This window comes from Plectrocnemia conspersa, unplaced genomic scaffold (genome assembly GCF_051122295.1).
Source record: "Plectrocnemia conspersa isolate PC_06_02 unplaced genomic scaffold, ASM5112229v1 ptg000007l, whole genome shotgun sequence".
Lineage (NCBI taxonomy): Eukaryota > Metazoa > Arthropoda > Insecta > Trichoptera > Polycentropodidae > Plectrocnemia > Plectrocnemia conspersa.
Window position 1 is genome coordinate 11,230,499 of NW_028277171.1, and position 18,935 is coordinate 11,249,433.

The 18,935-nt window shown below is 27.1% G+C and overlaps 1 protein-coding gene across 1 annotated transcript in view; it reads right to left on the bottom strand.

The window, feature by feature from the left end:
• The window catches only part of beat-IIa (beaten path IIa), a 36,432-nt gene extending 17,937 nt beyond the window's left edge, over positions 1-18,495 (bottom strand). The window contains exon 1 of the mRNA XM_088188636.1: positions 18,124-18,495. Coding sequence (XP_088044762.1) covers positions 18,124-18,175 — 52 coding nt within the window. The 5' untranslated portion in view covers positions 18,176-18,495. The remainder of the gene's footprint in view (positions 1-18,123) is intronic.
• Positions 18,496-18,935: the final 440 nt, after the last annotated feature.

Sequence of the window (18,935 nt, forward strand, 5' to 3'; positions counted from 1 at the left end):
TTATTTCTTTTTTCATCTCTGAAAAAAGGTTCTCATAACACACAGCATAAATAGCCGCCCTTTATGATTTCCGAGTGTCTAGGCCTTGGCTCGTAAATTGGAAGGGTAATATCATTAGGCGCATATGTGTCCCGTAGGCATTAAAGTTTCGGGAGCTTATTGGATCGTCGCTAGTCGAAAAGGGAATCGTATGTATAGTGCACTAGCCGCTAATTGCGTATGATCACACATGTTGGGTGTGATGCATTAACTCAATATGACACTTAACAAAATTTCCTTCAACTACACATATTGAAAGAAGCATTTCGAGTAGCGAATTAATTTTGAGTCGAGGGTGATAAATCGACCCGATCGGTCGCTGATGGATCGGATTACGTTGATGAAACGACCCTCGTGAATAATGCGACCGAAGGGTTGGACGATATTTAATATTGAGCACACAAACGGACGGGACGTGTACAAATATTTATAAGATAGCTTATCCGATATGGATAAGTGTGTTTAAAAAATATCATATATGATTTGTAGCATAACATAAAATATATTTTTGTATACCTATCGTGTGTGTACTTTAGAATTAATCCAATAAACTAAAACCAGCAGATAATTTATTATAGAAAAAAATTAAATCGCTTTAAATAAACACACAGAAATTACATCGTTAAATACTGTAAATAACATACCTAGCACGAATTAGGGATGTTAACTGACGTTTCTTTTGTATTGTAGAAACTTAAACTTAAACTTACTTTAAACACTAAATCTGAAGACGAAATAAATGAATTGATAAACTAAAAAAAGTATCTGCGATAGATAAGGATTCAATTTGCATAATTAGCTTACGAAGATTTTTTAATGTCATGGAATTGATTGATTAGATAACACGTTGATCTTACACCTTCCTGGGATTGCATTCTTTATATATTAACAAACATATTTAACGCCTGCTTATTTTTTGTGTAGTAAAATTTAAAATTTAAAATTTTTCCGATAAAAATTCCCGATAAGGATTCCACAATTCAGATTAATTATCTCCCTATTAGTTTATTACTTACATTTAGTAAAATACAGAGATACGGGTGGGACAAAAATAATAATATTGACTTATTAATAAATTAATTTTAAGAATTCCTATATTATAGCAATCTTAACATAATTTAATAATTTACTCAATATTATATTTTTTAAATTACATAAATAATTCCTGGAATATGTCCTTATCCCTTTACGAGTATATATTTAAAAATAATATTAGCAAACAATTACCAGGAAATATAAAAAAACTTTAAATATTTCAATTTAATATTTTAATACTGCTAATAATAGAATGTATTTTTGTATTACATAATATTTTATCATACAACATAATATAAAAGGTTAAGCTTACGCTTAGCTAAAGATCAACGTAATATGATACGACTCCGTTGTATAATTACAACGTAACATAATCATAGTAATTATTGTCATACATATATAATGAAGGTAATATGATATACGAATACAGATTTTCATAAAAAAACAACTTTTTTAATATTTTAAATTTAGTATTATATTTATTTAATTTATAAATATTATCATTAAAAGCATTGATCGATATTAAAGTATGTATATCAAAAATAATATACATGTTACGTTAAGCTACAAAGTATTAGTTCCCAGATGTTTCATGCCCATAAATTATATTTATTATATAAATGTGTCAAAAAATTTCAATCTCGAAGACGTGTAAAATGAATTAATAAATAAAAATATTTGGATAGTTCTGCTTTATAAATAAATAAATTTAAGCTTGTACCCAAATATTTTTTAAGTCGTTTATCAACGAATTAGTGAGTGTTGAAATTCGAAATACATACACAAGTAGTTTATGTATGGTATGTTCTTCCAAATGCAAACATGTGTTCCTTTAAATTCTATTTACATGATAATATATATCAGGTTATAATAATAGGAGTGTACTAGAAATAAATATATTGCAGTTTATATGATAAATTTTAAGTACTTTTTAATTTTATATGTTCGTTTAAATATGTTCTTTTTTAAATGAGATCCCCATGTTGTTTTAGGAAGAAAACATTAATATTCATTCGCCTTATATTTTTTTACACAAAATGATTTCTATCGATAAATTTAACCAATTTATTTGATAATTAACATACAATTCGGTAATTCAAATATCAGTTATTCTATACAACAAAATTTATATTTTTGACACAAATATTTTTTTTATTATAATTGATTATTCTATCACGGTGACTAGATTTTTAATCGGATTAAACATAACACTTTAAGTTTTATTAAGTAATACGACATAAAATACTGCACCATAGAAGTTAACAACAAAAATCATTATTATAATCAAAAATATATTTTTGTAAAAGAATTCAACTGGTATTTTTTGTAGCAATTTTCTTAAATAAAAAAATTGGTTTTTTGTAAATTTATTGTTTATTTTTATATTAGAGTCTATATTTAAAATATTAAAAATATTTGTTGTAGCATTTTTATTTTAAATATCTATAATAAAAAAAAAATTACATTTATAATAATTAATTACATGAAGAAATGTCTATAAAAAAACTTGAGAAAAATATTGATAGTCTATTTAAATAATAACATATTGGTAATATTATTATCACGCATTATAATTATTATTTAAAAAATTCACACCGTCCGTTTATTTTTATAAAACCCAAAGTTATTGATTTGTTATTATTTATTCTTATAATCGTTTCTAAAAATTGAGTCAAACTCTTGTATTTCGGACTTATCTAATTATTGTATTTTAATATCTGGACTAGGTTTGACATGAAATGGAAAGGGGTTGCTTCCTCGGTCTTTTTAAAGTCGTCTCAGTTTATACTTGGCGTAGCTCCTCTTGGTGCCTAGCTCGGATGAAATCTTGGAAGTCTCTTATGAAAGTTCCAGTTAAAAGTATATTTAGAAAAAGCATGTCTGAGTATGTTATGCTCTCAGTTATATATTTTTTGGTCTTCTCTTTCGACCCTCGGCCAATGCGATACTCGGGAGCCATAACAGACTGTTGTCTATTGCTTTTCGAATAAGACTATTATTTTAACAGTAGAGATTTGAACTTACTTAGGTATTTTTCTGTAGAGTGAAGTAGTATAAAAAGTAAGTTCTAACTTGTATTAGTTTTTGGTCGTTAAAAGCAGTCGGGTAAAAATATCTGATGGAAGTTCCAGATAGAAGTGTCGTGAGTACGCTATTTTATTTTTGATATAGTTTTTCCTACTCTTTAATTTTTAGTCAATACGATACTATAGTAGTTTAAATATAATAGTTATATCCCCTGAAACGTCACAGACGTGAATCACAAAACATTACATACATTTCAATAATCATAAGTATAACACATAAATAATAGAAGAAAGAACAGAAATCTTGCCGCTAACTTTAGTTTAATAATACGAGGTATAATAAGATATAATAATATTATTATTATACATTTAATGGTCTTTTTATAAGCAAAATTTTAATCGGTTCATGGACTTATTTAATTGTATAATTCTAGGTTTTCTGTTATTTTGAAGATATAAGATTCTCATAATATAATATCATACTTATCAGAATGTTAAAAGAAAAATGGCATTATTAAATATGTTTACTCAAAAGCAAAAACATGGTAAAAATACGTATTTGTAAATAAAAGGGTTCTCGTGAACTACAATTTTTTTTGCTTAAGTATACTTTTTAAAAATTAAACAGTTGTTATTTATCAGAAAAATTAACTTAGCAAAAAAAATGCGTTATCGTACAGCTTTTTATCCAGTTGTGTAATTGTATTTATAAAAAGCTAAAGTGTTTTTTTTTTATTTCCTAATTATTACCTAAAATATTAATTATTATATAGTTAATAACGAAATGTAAAAGTTTTCACTATTTTGTTATAACTTTAACTCATAAAGAACACCTAAATTTTAAAAAGCATGTCAATATTTGTATGCACAAAGATTTCTCAATAGGAAAAACAAGCTTTTTAGGGATTGAAACTTTCATTTTGACAAAGCGAATGGGTCACAAAAGTTCATTGTTCTAAAAAGTGGGTCACCGAACAAAACAATTTGAGAAACAAGTACTAACTAAATTATAAGGATTATAATACTTCACCAGATTGTCCGCCATCTAAATGTGAACACTCTCATCACAATCGTATATTATAATCGTCGTCTTCTCTCACCTAACCTACATCACAAATATAACACAGACGCACATCCGCACATCTGCAAATCACAAACAAATATACACATATTATATGTTATATAACACACAAGTATCTCGCATCTCTACGCCCAGCTGTCTCGCTTGTCATTTTATTACAGACAAACGAAGCACAAATTCGCGACTGCGTTTACCTTCCAATTATCTTAGCGCTACTGGAAATTTCGTCGAAGTCTAATTTGATTCCATAAATTAAGCGCGCGTTTAATTACCAATTTTCCCCTTATGACTTTCGGCGGAAATCGGAGCAGGCTTAACTAGAGAAATTTTCATTGTTTGATCACATATTGTTAATTGGAGACGTAACGTTTCTACGACTATCTACATATATGTAAATAAAAGCTATTCATTGGTAAATGTAGTAGAGATTCTTAAATCGTAATACAAATTTAGAGCACCCTTAAAGGTTATCAAAATATATATTAACTCAAAAATATATTACGGTACTCCCATAAGTCTTTTATATGTGAATTATTAACATATTTTATGAGAGGTGTGTTTATTTAATTAATAATTATTAATTAAGTATAAGTATTTGATAATATTAAGCTACCTTAGCTCAAAGAAAATATATTATATGTATTCAACAGAACAAATGATGTTTCTTACTGTATAAAAACTTTGAGACCCATACTTTCGTCGAGTCGTTGGCTTATCTTGCAAATATATTCTCATCATATTATTTGCATTTTAAGGAGTTTAAAAACACGTGAAAAGCTTTCCGTCTTCAAGACAAAACTGTAACCTTTAAAAATATGTTAAGTGGAATGTAAACTTGACTTTTTCAACTTTGATATACATATGTAATTGGTAATGCAAAAAATAAACGTTTAATTTAACATGCTTATATTACTAGTATAATATTTTGAGCACCAGCTGCAATATCTCTTAGCTATACCAATATTATCCATTCAATTAATACACTGTCTAAATATTTCCAATTACATTCATTATATTTTATTTTTATATATATCTAAAATATACTTTAACTTTAATGAATTATATGTAGAAATATATACTCTATTCATGCACATATCGATTGTTGATTTTTTCCAAGTAAAGCACTATTTATCCGAGCTCTCTTTATCCAAAGGCTTGATCGCATAGCGATTGTCCTTTTTATTGTGCTCGCTACTAAGACGTGACTGCTGAAAAAGAACAGTGACTGATGATGTTCGCCCTGAGAACTCTTTCTTGCCGTGTTTGGTCGTAATTCAGTTCTCACACAAATCGAAGCGAGCGGCGCAAATAGAAAATCTTGAGCTCAAGTGCATTTGTTCGGATGTGATCTTTAAATATATTCAGTTACGTGTACGAGATGAACTGTAATCCTCGAGACAGTTTATGTAAGTACCAGATTAAAATGTTTATAAATAAATATGTATGTATATAAATTATATATTAGATTTTTTGATGCAGAAGTATGAAAATGTACTTAAGAATATTTTATTTTTAATATTCTATTACTATTATATATAGCATTATTTTTTTATCTACTCTTAATTTTCTCAATAAGCTACAGTTTAATTTTACCAATAAGCTACAAATATATATCAAAGCGTTGAAAATGAAAACTAAGGTAATGGGAATGTAAATTATTTTGAATGTATAACGCAATACAAGCTAATGAAAAACATATTTAACATTTTTTTCTTTTGGATTCGTGTGAATCAATATAATCTTTAAGCAGAAGCAACACCCAAATTGGTAGAACATTCAATGCAAATCAACTCTCGGGACCACCGACCGTAAGAAGAGAAAAAATATGTGGCAAATACGCACTGACCCTAAAAAAATACTTCCTAGAAATAAGCATCTTTAATGCCTCTACATAATAGAAAGATATTGCATTGACAAGTACAAAACTAGAAATACCTAATTTGTTATGATCGATCGAAAATAAAATTACAATATAGTCACTCATTCCGATTCCCCAGACATGGTTCATATGGAATTCGAACCCAGGTCTTTTGGGTATTAGTCACCGACTATACCAGTGTAAACTATAATTTCACATATTAAATTTTATTTATTTATTTTTTAAATCACACAACTATTTAAATATAGCATTAGTGCCTTATATAGTTGTTAATTTTAATAATACTATCAATTATATTAGGTTTAAAAATTGTTTTTTTTTTTAATTTTTTGAAAACCAAAAAATATATTTACTTACAATATTTAACAAGTAGCGATCTGACGAGCTACAGTTTTATTAATCCCTGTTCTGCTCTACAGCCGTGTCTTATATACTTGTAATATTTAGAGCTTTTAAGCAATCATAGTTTGATTTATTTTGAGCAAATCACGTCTGCATTGTTTACTTAATAAATCGACTTTCTGAATACAAAGCCATTGTTAGAAACCCATAGCCGTTTTTGGCAAATATCTCTTTTGTAATTATTTTTTACAGTCGTTTTAAAAAATATTTTCTTTGAATCCTAATTCAATGAATATTGTCTTTTACTTGTATTGATGATAGGCAAATCAGGTTTTGTCTTGTATATATTTATATGCTAAAAAGTTACATGTCACACATAGCTAAGATATCAAAAAATTTGCATATGTTATAAAAATATTTCAAATAAATTCAAAATAATTATTACCTGCCATAAATGAAAATGTTCAGGCAAAAGATATATATTTTTTTAATCTATTACATAAAAATATTCGCGTAAGCATATACTTTTCTTCGTCGCGTTTATTCATCCACGTTCAAAAGAATTTATTGAATTGTTATGAATACGGTGTATGTGGTATAAAAGATATCAAAATTTGCCAAATTCAAAGCACGTAACGCGCTCCACGTGGCGACTTTGACAACGGCATATTAAGGCGTTTGTTTCGCTTTAATTTCCCATTAAATGCGTGCGGATTTTCTTTTTCTTCATCCTTCAAATGAAAAAAGTTTTAGTCGACGCTTACGAAAATTTGAATAAACGCTCCACGACGTCGATAACCTCTTCGTTAAATATTAAAATTTAATCCGGATTTTGACTTTTCGAAAAGTCCGCGGGCCTAATGAAAACTTTGTTTGCGGATCTATGTATGTATGTATGTATGGATATAGAAAATAAAAACTCGCAGCTCCACGAAAGCCACTAAAACGTGAAATTATTGCTTTCGGAAACGATTATAACTTTCGCGAGCTTTTGAAGTTTAGCGGTTAACGCGCGCGCGCTTCTTTAACCAAAAATTCCAAGGTTCAAAGCTCACCAAGGGAAATCAGTTCGTTGTTTATCGTTTGTTTGTATTATGTGTGAAAAGCAATTTTTAATACCTAATATTCCATAATGAATCGTTGTATGTATTGTGGCGATGAGTTCTAAAAAATATTTTTTAGCCGCTAAATAATCATCCACAACACAACAGACGTTTAAGTGTTTATTTATAAAAAGAAATCTTTATCAAAATTGATCGAAACACCGTTTGTCCGAATGACTAAAATCTCGATAATATTATTTTGATACAATTTTTTGTATTATTAATTGCAATAAGCAAATTTTCTATTTTGCCTGCAAAGTCACACCCCTTCGGCCTTAAAATCCGAAAGCCAGTGTCTTTTTGGTATTCATATAATTTTCTATCATGTTATTTTACTTATTTTATTGAGATTTTTTTCTGGTCTAAAGAGGTGCATTTAAAAAATAGTAAATTTAATTGTCAATATTCTGAAAATTTTGACAAGTGTTTTTTGGAAATTGATGTATATGTATTAAGTGATATTTACCCATTTCTAGCGTTTCTTACTATTTTTGGTAACTTCTAAAACGAGTATTTTGTATACTTTTGATCCATTGTGATGTTAATAAAATAATGTTACTTTTTCTTTTTATTTGTAATTCATCAATTTCTATTTTTTATTTATGTGTATGTACCTATTTGTTTGCGTATATATTTTTAATTTCATATTATTTTTAATATCTGTTTTATGTGCTCAATCAATTAATTATTTTCACAATGGCTACCTGACTAATTTAATTTTAGTTTGGTAAATATTTATTAAAATATCTATGTGGTTTATATTTAAACCAATGCTAATAATTCATCCAAGCAAATCCTTGATTAATACCTTTTGATTACTCAATAAAGCTTTTGTTGAAAATTTTATTGAAGTTTGGTATTCAAAATTAAAAGCTTGATTTTTTCCTCAAGAGAAAAATTTAATTTATATACATTGTTGAAAAATATTTTAAGTTTAAACAAAAAGTGAAAATAAAGATCTGGTTTTTGTCATGAAAAAAGAGGCGAAGTTTTACATTTATATTTAATATGTTCGGAAAAAATTATAATTATGATACAGTATAAATTTGTATATTAAACTCTAGATGCACAAAATATTAAATAAAAATAATAATATATTTATTATTAATAACTAATTGAGACACAAGCAATAGATAAGAATAATTTAATATTGATATTTTTTAAATAATGATATATTTTGAACAATAATACTATTATACTTATATGTCTTATAAATTTATAGCATTTAATACTGTAAAATTAACAAAATTATTTAATTAATAAACAACTATAATATTATTTTAATTGAATATACATATTATATATTGGTTGGTGAAAAAGTAGAATCTTTTTTAGTATTTTTAATATTTCTTGTTAGTGGTTAAAACTTTCTTTAATCTGTTTAAAAGCTTTATTATGCCAATAAAAAAAAATTCTGTAACATTTATATAAAGTAAAAAAGCTTTTTACCTGTTCTTTTTATTCAAAATAAAAATATCTCTTTTTATCAATCAATTAATAATAAATTATAATAAAATAAAACTTATAATAAATAATATATTTAAACCGTTTTGAATAAATTTCCGATAGTTTCAATGTAGTAATACTAGTAATACCAAGAAATCAGTATTCAATATATACTAATATTTAGAGCGCCTATTGCAACGGTACGATTTAAACGTGGAATGAATCTTTATCGATTTCATTACAGTCGTTCCGTCATCAAAGCTACATGCGCAATTTTCGTATAATTCGCTACAATTGAATTTCGCATTTACGTCTGTAATCCCAAAACGGGCAGCGCCCCCGCAAAACGGGAAGCATCGCTCTGCAAAACACGTCATTGTCGCAAAACTCAGAGACGTGCCGCCATTTTGCTGAATTTATGAAATTTGTCCCTTTTATGCTTGATTCAAAACGTTTCGGCCATTTTTTAAGCCCTAAGTATCGTGCGTCTTGTTAAATTAAATTAATATCCTTTGTCGAATGTTGAGTGTAAATGTTTTAGGCAGCAAACCCTTCTCAGTTATATTAAATTTGCTATGACGTTTTCAGTGAATGATCAGTGTTTGCGTTAATTACAATAATGTGAGATAGTATTTATTTAGAGTGTTTCTTTTATAATATTAGTACTTAAATAAAAACTCAGTAAAAAAAAAACATAATACGTATTATAAAACACTTAATTGGAAACTTACCTTGAAATCCTAATTCCAGTTTAATTAAGCCTAAAGAATGAGTTGCCTATGTAGATAGTCTGAATGTTACACAGGAGATAAAAATCATTTTAAATGCAGCTTTGCTTAGCTCCTTTTATATTTTTTTTTAATGTGAAAAGTACATAAAATTTTGCTTAAATCTATATTTTTTTAAATAAATTTAATAAAAACAATACATGCTTTTAAAAATAAACAGAGAATGATAAAGCGATCTTAAAATCTTTCTTATATATTCTATTATATTATTTATTTGTTAGAATTGATTTTTTCAAAGCATCAAAGCGGGTACATGGCGTGAAAATCCAGCGTTATTTGCAAATATTTACGCATGCTTGGATGGCGTACGCTTATAACAAAATTGCGTTTTATTTCGCAGCTTTAGCGTTATTTGCCAACGACGGTCCTCAATTTTCCTTATATTGTGAAAATATAAATATATGGTTGAATTACCGATATCCTTTGACTGTATATTTTTTTATGTTTACGTTGCACTCGATTAATTTTAGTTCCAGTTAAGTCCGTAAGATCATAATTCCTAGCAGAAAATAATAATTAATTTGCAGTGTGTTAGTGAATAGTTAGTGAATTTTCAAATCGCAAAGTCTAAACAATTATTTTATTAGCTGAATGAATTCTCCGTCTATGTGCAATAACTGATGATAAAGATACATTTTGTTAAATATTGTAAAAATTATTTACAGAAGTTCAGCAAATATTGTGAATTAAATCAGTTCTAGCTTAGTGATGGCGAATCTATGATACGCGTGTCAAATGTGACACACCAACATATTTTGGGTGACACGCATCGTTTACGGAAGGTCTTCGCCCAAGGATAATCTGTTGCACTATCCGTTAGAATGTATTGAGTACCAAGACAGGGTTAACAATATTAAATGATTTAATTACAATTGTAACAAAAATAGCTATTTAAGTCCTTCACAAGCAAGAACTTTCCACGCTTTTACAGGAAGTTGATTAACACACAGTAGACTGCTGATGTTCAATACTGTGGGATGGCTGAGTCGAAGAAAAGTACTTGAGCGATTTGCTAAATATTTTGTAGACATTAAGGTGTTTCTTGAGAATAATAATCTAGCAAACTTTCCTCAGCTCAATTGATCTAAAGAAAATTTGTTATAACATTGCTGTATTTTTACAGATTTCCCTGTTCATATGAATTAACCAGAACCTTTATTACAAAATATTATAAAGCTCAGCAAAAGAATTAATAGTTATATTTTGTTACATAAAAGCCTTTGAATATAAACCTATTTTTAAACAAGATGTAGTTGTACTAAAACTAAGTAATTTTCTTTAATAAAAAAGTATTTTGTAAAGGCCACAACTCTACAAAATAAAATGGTACCAGCATATCGCAAACTAGTTACTTGACCATTTCGGCGAAAGATTTTTATTAAAGCAATATAGAAGCATGGAACATTTAACTAGATCAGTGATGGCGAACTTTTTGAGCTCAATGTGTGAAAATTCTGAAAATGTGTGTGTATATAAAAACGATATCTTAAAGAAATTAAACCAATGTATAATTTAAAAATCAGAGAATTGTGAAAAATATATGAAGACACGTACATATTTGCTGTGTTTTACGGTCCCTGTTTATAGTCAACTTACAAGGTAAGATTTTAAAACTCTACTAATCGAACATTGAAAAATATAAACAAATTTATTTTTTATATACATACACATATTTATATATTTATTTATAAGACAATAAATAAATAATTACATCATATAATACTTAAAGGCGTATTCGAAACACGATCGTAAAAACCACATACATTACATTCCACGGCAAAAATATTTATTTTCCTACACGTGTCCATAAAATACTGAATATGTTTATGCTTGTTTACGTACATATCATATTTCCACCAGTCATTGTTCCATGCTGCCTTTCATATTCGCCGATCCGAATATACCAGTACGTCCCGGTCATATCCCCTGTTTATGTAACGTCATATAAGTAAGATAAGTGTGTTCGAGTATTTGCGAGTCAGGGATTTTCGATTGGCTTTATCTCATCGGCTCGAGGAAGCTGTAAAGGGTGGCTTTCGGTTTATTTCTTCTTCGACTCTTGGAGAAGTTTCAAAGGGTTCACTTTATTGTCTACAATATGTTCTTATGTACGATTATTTAAATACAGTTGTGAGAATAAGATTTGTTTTATACAATCCTTAATTATGGTTGTACAAGTTCATATTTATTTACTATAATACTAAACAGACCAGCCCAAAAATTGTTTTATCTCGTAATATATTTTTTTAAATATGAAATAAGCTTTCGCCACTGCAACTTTTAAGGTTGTACTTTCCATGAAAAGATAATATTTTGACTTTTAAGTAATTTCAAGAACTGCTACGGTAAAAAAACATTAATAAAAGCTCATTTTAAATACTTTATTCAATCGAATCACGCATTAAAGCAGGACTACTTTTTAAAACGTAACCAATAAGAAAAGTATTTTAATAATATCTTTAAATAAATGCTTATTTTACTTTATCTGGCCCAAACAGTATAATACATATTATTAATAAAAAACAGTATTAGGAGTAAAATTGGAATACTTAACTAAACCAACCATTCAGAATATTAAAATTATTTTTCTAATTAATTATAAAAAATACTTTAAATACCAACAGTTAAAAATTTGTTCACAAGTTGTATTACATCATAAGATTAAACTAGATAATAAGAACCTAACTAACAATATAAATCTATAAATTACACAAAACAAATAATTAAAAATATAATAAAAAATACCCGTAAACTTATTTTTTTATTGAAAGGAAACATTTATTTTTAAAACAATTATTTTTAAAATATAATAAATGTCTGTTAAAATAGAATGTGTCTTTTCGAGCTTAATAACTTATCCTTCATCGATTTTTGTTAAATTATATGCTTTCATTTATGACAATGTGACATTAAATTGATACTATCAGAAAATTTTTTAGGAAAATTTTAATTTAAAAACCTATTTAATAATATTTTTTTAATAATAATTGACCTTAAAATTTGCTAAGTAATTTTTTTAAAAGATTATTTATTTTCAATATTTCATGTGCAAGCTTTTTATAAATAAAATAAATATAATAACAATATTAACATACAGATATTTTGCCGAAGATTATATTGATTTATTTAGAGACAATCTTGTGGAACTATAATAATTAGGTCTAACTTTACAATTGTCAATGTAATGAATAAAAATATCTCATTAGGAACTGAGTAATTGCTACTTTAATATAACCGTTATGGAGCTCATATTTATTATAGAATGTTAACACTTTGACAATATTTTTTATTGTAATTAAAATAGATCTAAGTCACATAATTATTATTATTACAGCTAGTTCAAATTTATATTAAATATAAATTTGTTTCACCTTACATTCAATAAAATTGTAAATATTTGCATATTTCAAAATCTTATTAAAAATTAAATTTTACGGGAAAGCAAAAATTAATAAATTTTCTTCTATAATTTAAATTTAGTGTTTTACTTCGTTGTTTATTTATATGACATAATATAAGAACAGTACAAAAATAAAAATAGATCAATGGTTGTAAACAAACAGTTGACAAGAATTGCTTATTACATAGATCAGGGCTTCTTAAACTTTTTTCATTCACGACCCCATTTTATGATTGTGGGTTTCTTCGTGACCCCAGATAAATAAAATATAATGACATATAAATATTTTGTGCTGATTTATAGATAAGGTAACAATATACATACATATGAAAAAATATAGTTTTAGAATTTGCTTAGAAACATAAAAAAATATAAAATAATTAAAAATTGCACAAAAATTTCTAAAATTGTATTTATTATAGTTACAAAAATTATATGCCGTATTTTTCATCAAACCTGCATTTTTGCAATAACATAAATAAAAGAGAATATTGAGCAAAATATATCGTCGCTGGTATATATTGAAGCCCGGGCATTTTGGTCGTCTTAGTCCGTTCGAATATATTCGAGCGCAGTCGTAAAGTGGTTAAGTACACAAAAATTAAAGGTAAAAATCGTTTTTTAATGAGATGGATGTGCTTGTAAATAAAAATAAAAAATGAAAAAAAAAATTAAAAATGTGTAAAAAGTTACTGCATAACAAATTAAATCTTGGTGCAATATTTGACACTGCTGTAGGTAAAATCTACCAATGAACGATATTGGGATTTAATATGTGTTAAAGCTGAAAATGTAATTTCACATAAATATGTGGTGTTCAATGGCAGAAGAACCCTTAATGGCATATCGGAGATTGTGGGAAAATCAGTTTTAGTTCCGATCCAGAATTCAGTCAAGGGCTTTTTTGGAAAATCTAGTTTTAAGTTTGAGACACTCGAAAGCTCAGCAAATTCCTCTTGAGCTTTATATATCAGGTGATCAATCTCACTTAAGCCAATAAAAATGGTTTTTGAATCCAAAATAACTTTTTGAAATCAATATTTGATATAAAATATTTACGAAACTGTGTTTCTAGCGCTTTTAAGTGACCTATAATAATTTTTGCGATAAAAGTTTTACAATGATTTTTCTCGATTATAAAATTGTCGATACTAAAAAACATTTCGAACGAATCCTTTTCTACCCTACTTTTCCAAATGTTGATCTCAGCTTGAATAGCCATAGGTAATTTTGAAAAAATAGCAGTAAGATCACATTTTTGTTCGGTTAAAAATATGTTGATTTCGTCCTTTAATAACAACAATCTTTCAATCAACTTTGACCTTTTGATATCCATCTGCATGTAATAATAAATTTGTATAGTTGAAATCCGTATTCTTACAGAGATTTAAAAATAAGCTGCTATTAAGGGCATGGCTCTTAATAAAATTTATAATCTTAACAGCATCCTGAAGCACATTGTTCAATTCTGGTGCTATTTTTTTTGCTGCAAGGGCCTCTCGACCAATAAGGCAGTAAGTATAAGTTATATGATCATAATGAGCAACTTGAAAAAAATGATTTAAAACATGTAATTTTAATTTATGTATTTATATATTTTACAATAAAATCTCGCGACCCCATTTGGGGTCGCTTATCGAAATATAGTTTAACCTATAGCTTAAGAAGCCCTGACATAGATTAATCCATAATAAAAGTGATGTTTATTACTGCTTGATATTTTTTAGTTGTGTTTGATGTATTTTTAGCTATTAGTACTTTTTTAAAATCATAAAAAATATTCAAATGATTTTTAGTATTTAATATATTATAACATTGAATTGTAGATTAAGCTTTACGTAATAAGTAAGGTAGTAGCAAATGATCTAAGGAAATAAATATATATTAAGAAAAAAACATCGCGAATAATTTTATAAAACAATATTAACAAAATATTCTAAATTTAATGATTTGTGATTACCCATAACTTGAAATATCAATTTAAAGTAAAATGTATAAGTATATGTGTGTTTTAATACTGATTACATTTACATATATACATATCGTAGATTTTTTCTAATGCTTCATCGCATATGTCACAATATTTTTTAGCTCAAATAATAATAATCAAATGACGCTCGTCGCTGTTGAAAATAACACTAACGAGCGAAACTACGAAGCTTTTCTCATAGCTTTATAAAATTGAAAAAATTACATAGTACACATAACGAATGTAAAAAAACTTAAATTTAAATTATTACACTAAATTCGTGAGCGTAGACATAGCCGAGCTCGACGAGGAAAATTAATCTGGGGAAAACTCCGGATCGGACACACCGCACCCCGGCCACGTTTCCTAACTAAGGAAATTATTTTTTTCGATACCGGAAAACTCCCCGTTAAGGGAAAGCAGAAAAGTGGAAAAAGTATAGGTATCACGGCGGGCCATATATCAAACGGCGAAATTAGATTACGGTCGCGGTTCACCGTTCGAACGGCGGCAATTAGAATAAGAAGCCACCGCCAAAGATTGATAACTCTGACCACGTATATATTTCACTTTAATGGTCTTTTCTCCAAAGCCATTAAACGATATCATCTCCGTTATCTGGCCGGATGGTTATATTCTTTGGCCTTACGCCTCCGTTAGATACGCTTCGTTCGGCACTGAGACGAGAAAGAACCCCATACCCTTAATATTGTACAGTACATACATTTTCTTATATATACACATATATATATATAAGAAAATAAATATCTATTATGATATTTGCGCATGACTGAAAAATTGTGAAAAGCATATATTTAGCCACTTAATGAACAATATGATAATTACAATGGAATGGAAGGATATTTAAAAATCACGCTCTCCTGTATATTCTAAAATAATCTTGATTTATAAATATTCAACTTGTATATTGAAAGATTAATATTCTATAGTACTAGATTTACGTGTATATTAACTAACTACACGATGATCAACATAAAAAAGTAGACAAATTCGTAAAAAAACCTTTGGATTTATCTTCCGTTTTTTTAATAAGCAAAATGTTTAATAAGACATATAATTATTATATATACTTCTATTGCTGTCTGTAAAATTTATTTTTATTTATTTTAAAATATCAATATCTTTCTATTTTTCATTACGATGAAAGCAGCGACAAAAAAAAGGAATTTTAACTCAGTTCACACTTAATATAATAATATAATATATTTTAATGTCAATGTGTTTATTTTTAACCAAAAGTCACCATGCAAAGGTTAAGCTGTGATATAACAAGTAACAATTATAAAAATCTATATCAGTCCCATATCATAAATTGTATTAATTATAAAAAAACTGTAACGGGTTTTCTAAATGGAATTAAAAAACACATTCGTGCATAAAAAAATAAATTATAAAATTGCGTCTTTTTTAATTTCTGTTTATAGTTTATGTATGTTTAATTAAAATTTGTTTGATTAAAAATTAAGCTATCAATTAATATAATAAAAAACTAATATTACAGCTTACATTTCGACTTTATATATTTTTCACGAAATTTATGCGTAAGATTTAAAAAATCAAAATAAAACTATTTCATGATTATTTATCAGATAATCATATTCCGATCCTTCATTAAACGACAAAAATTGGAAAATACTAATTTGAACCCATATCTTTCAGGTATTAGTCTCCGATTATTACGACTGGACAGTTGTGCTAATTTTAAAATATGTCATATTTAACCATCAAAAATCACATTTATAATTTTTATAAAAATCCTACGAATTAATATACTTAGAGGGTCTACAATAAAGACATGTTTTCTTAAAATACTTTATGTAAGAAGCAGATTTATCTCAAAGTCAATATAATGTTTATAAACTAAACGGTATATTAAAAAATAATACTTTTCTTAACATAAAGATTATTTCGAATTAATAAATTAAAAATATTAGAATATTTTTATTTTTGGAATATTAATATTTTATTATACTATCTTTAATTTCTTTGACCAAACTTAATTTATAATAGCAACTTATTACTAAAAAATATACTGCCAGTATTATTAATTAGTCTTGATATTATTGTTTATCATTTAATATCATATTTTATTTTTATTTAAATTGAATGTAAAAATATTACACATTGTTTGTTTTTGTATTAAGATAAAATAACTATTGCGTCGTAACATTTTTATGTTAATTTATAATAAACACCTTTTTATTTTTAAAGCTATAAAAATATATATATTATTATTTGCGTCTAAAAAATATTTTAAAATCTCAGTTTATATATAAAATATATATATTATGCAATATTTTATTGTTAGTTTTTTATCATATTTCACATAAAAGTTATTTTTAAATATTTTTTTTACTAACTCAACATATAAATATAGACAGCATATTATATTATAATACCTAAAACATTTACTAAAATTTAATTAGCTTTTAGAACCTATACATTTATTACCTATTTAATCACTCTATATATTATTAGTATGAATATTTTAAGCATTGCAAAATTATTTATTAAGCGCATTAATTGAAATTGTAGATACACTGAACCGTGAATTATTTAATTAAACCTAGTAGAGAGTATTTTAAGTTTACTCAGACTGTACATTTCATATAATAATACTATTTATTTAATCGAAATAACATTCTTGTTTATAATTATTTTGTTTAATTATACATAAGTAATTATTTTAAAGGTGTGTCTTAATCACAGTATATTAAATAACACACATATAAATTGCGCATTTGATCCAAAATACACATAATTAAAATATTTATATTTTATTTATAAATGTTGATAAATTGCTGTATACTTTTATTGCGGTCATATCAATCTTCGCCAATTGTCATTGTTAATATAATAGACTTTAGCTCTATTATGAAACGAAATATTGCGACGAGAAACGCTCAAATGTTACTGATAGTTCAATAGTAAAAATCAAAACTATCGCTTTAGAACTTTATGATTTATTCACAAAGATAATAGATTATACTTACTAGATATCAACGAAAGCAGTGCGAGAAGTGCATAGATTAGATGAGAACACATTTCTGACAGCAGTCATTTCCAACACACAAGCATATGAATAATATTAACGCACATTTGTATATAAACAACAATTGCAACTATTTTGTCAACTGACAGTTTCACTCATCATATTTGGTTTATTTTACTTATTATTTTTTTTTATAATTACAAAAATTTGTTTTAAAACACTTCACATGTCAACTTATCAGCACTCTATCTTGGCATTTTTAAATCGGCGCGAATTTACGAACTCTTGAACTCTCAACGGTACGAACTCGCGTATGTCGATTTTACTGCGTCAGGCAAACGCGTCCTAAACCCCGAGCGGTTCAGTGAAAACTGAAATCGGGAGAAAGAGATGAGCGATAGAGACGGCGAGCGACTGGTGGGGGTCGGTTCGCCGCGTGGTGGGGGCGACTGCCAAAATGTACTGCGAGATGTAAAAAAGGCACTCGGGTTATTTTAAAATACGACTGACAACGGACAAGTTATTTCCGTACAAACGCATTCAAAACGAGTGTGCAGCCGTAAATCAAGGGGCCCTCAAGAAAAGGGACACTTGTCGTTAAGGGAATTACGTGGGCACGCGCTCCAATTGGACACACTTTGATTAATTCAGGATGAGTCGAATTTTTAAGCAAATTACTTTAGAATAATGTGATTTTAACCTTTTTCGGATATAGGGATTATATTTATGTCCTAGATAAATTATAAATCAGAAAAATATGTATATAACTCCGCTTTTTATTTTTTTAACGCATAGTTTCTACATGAAATGCAA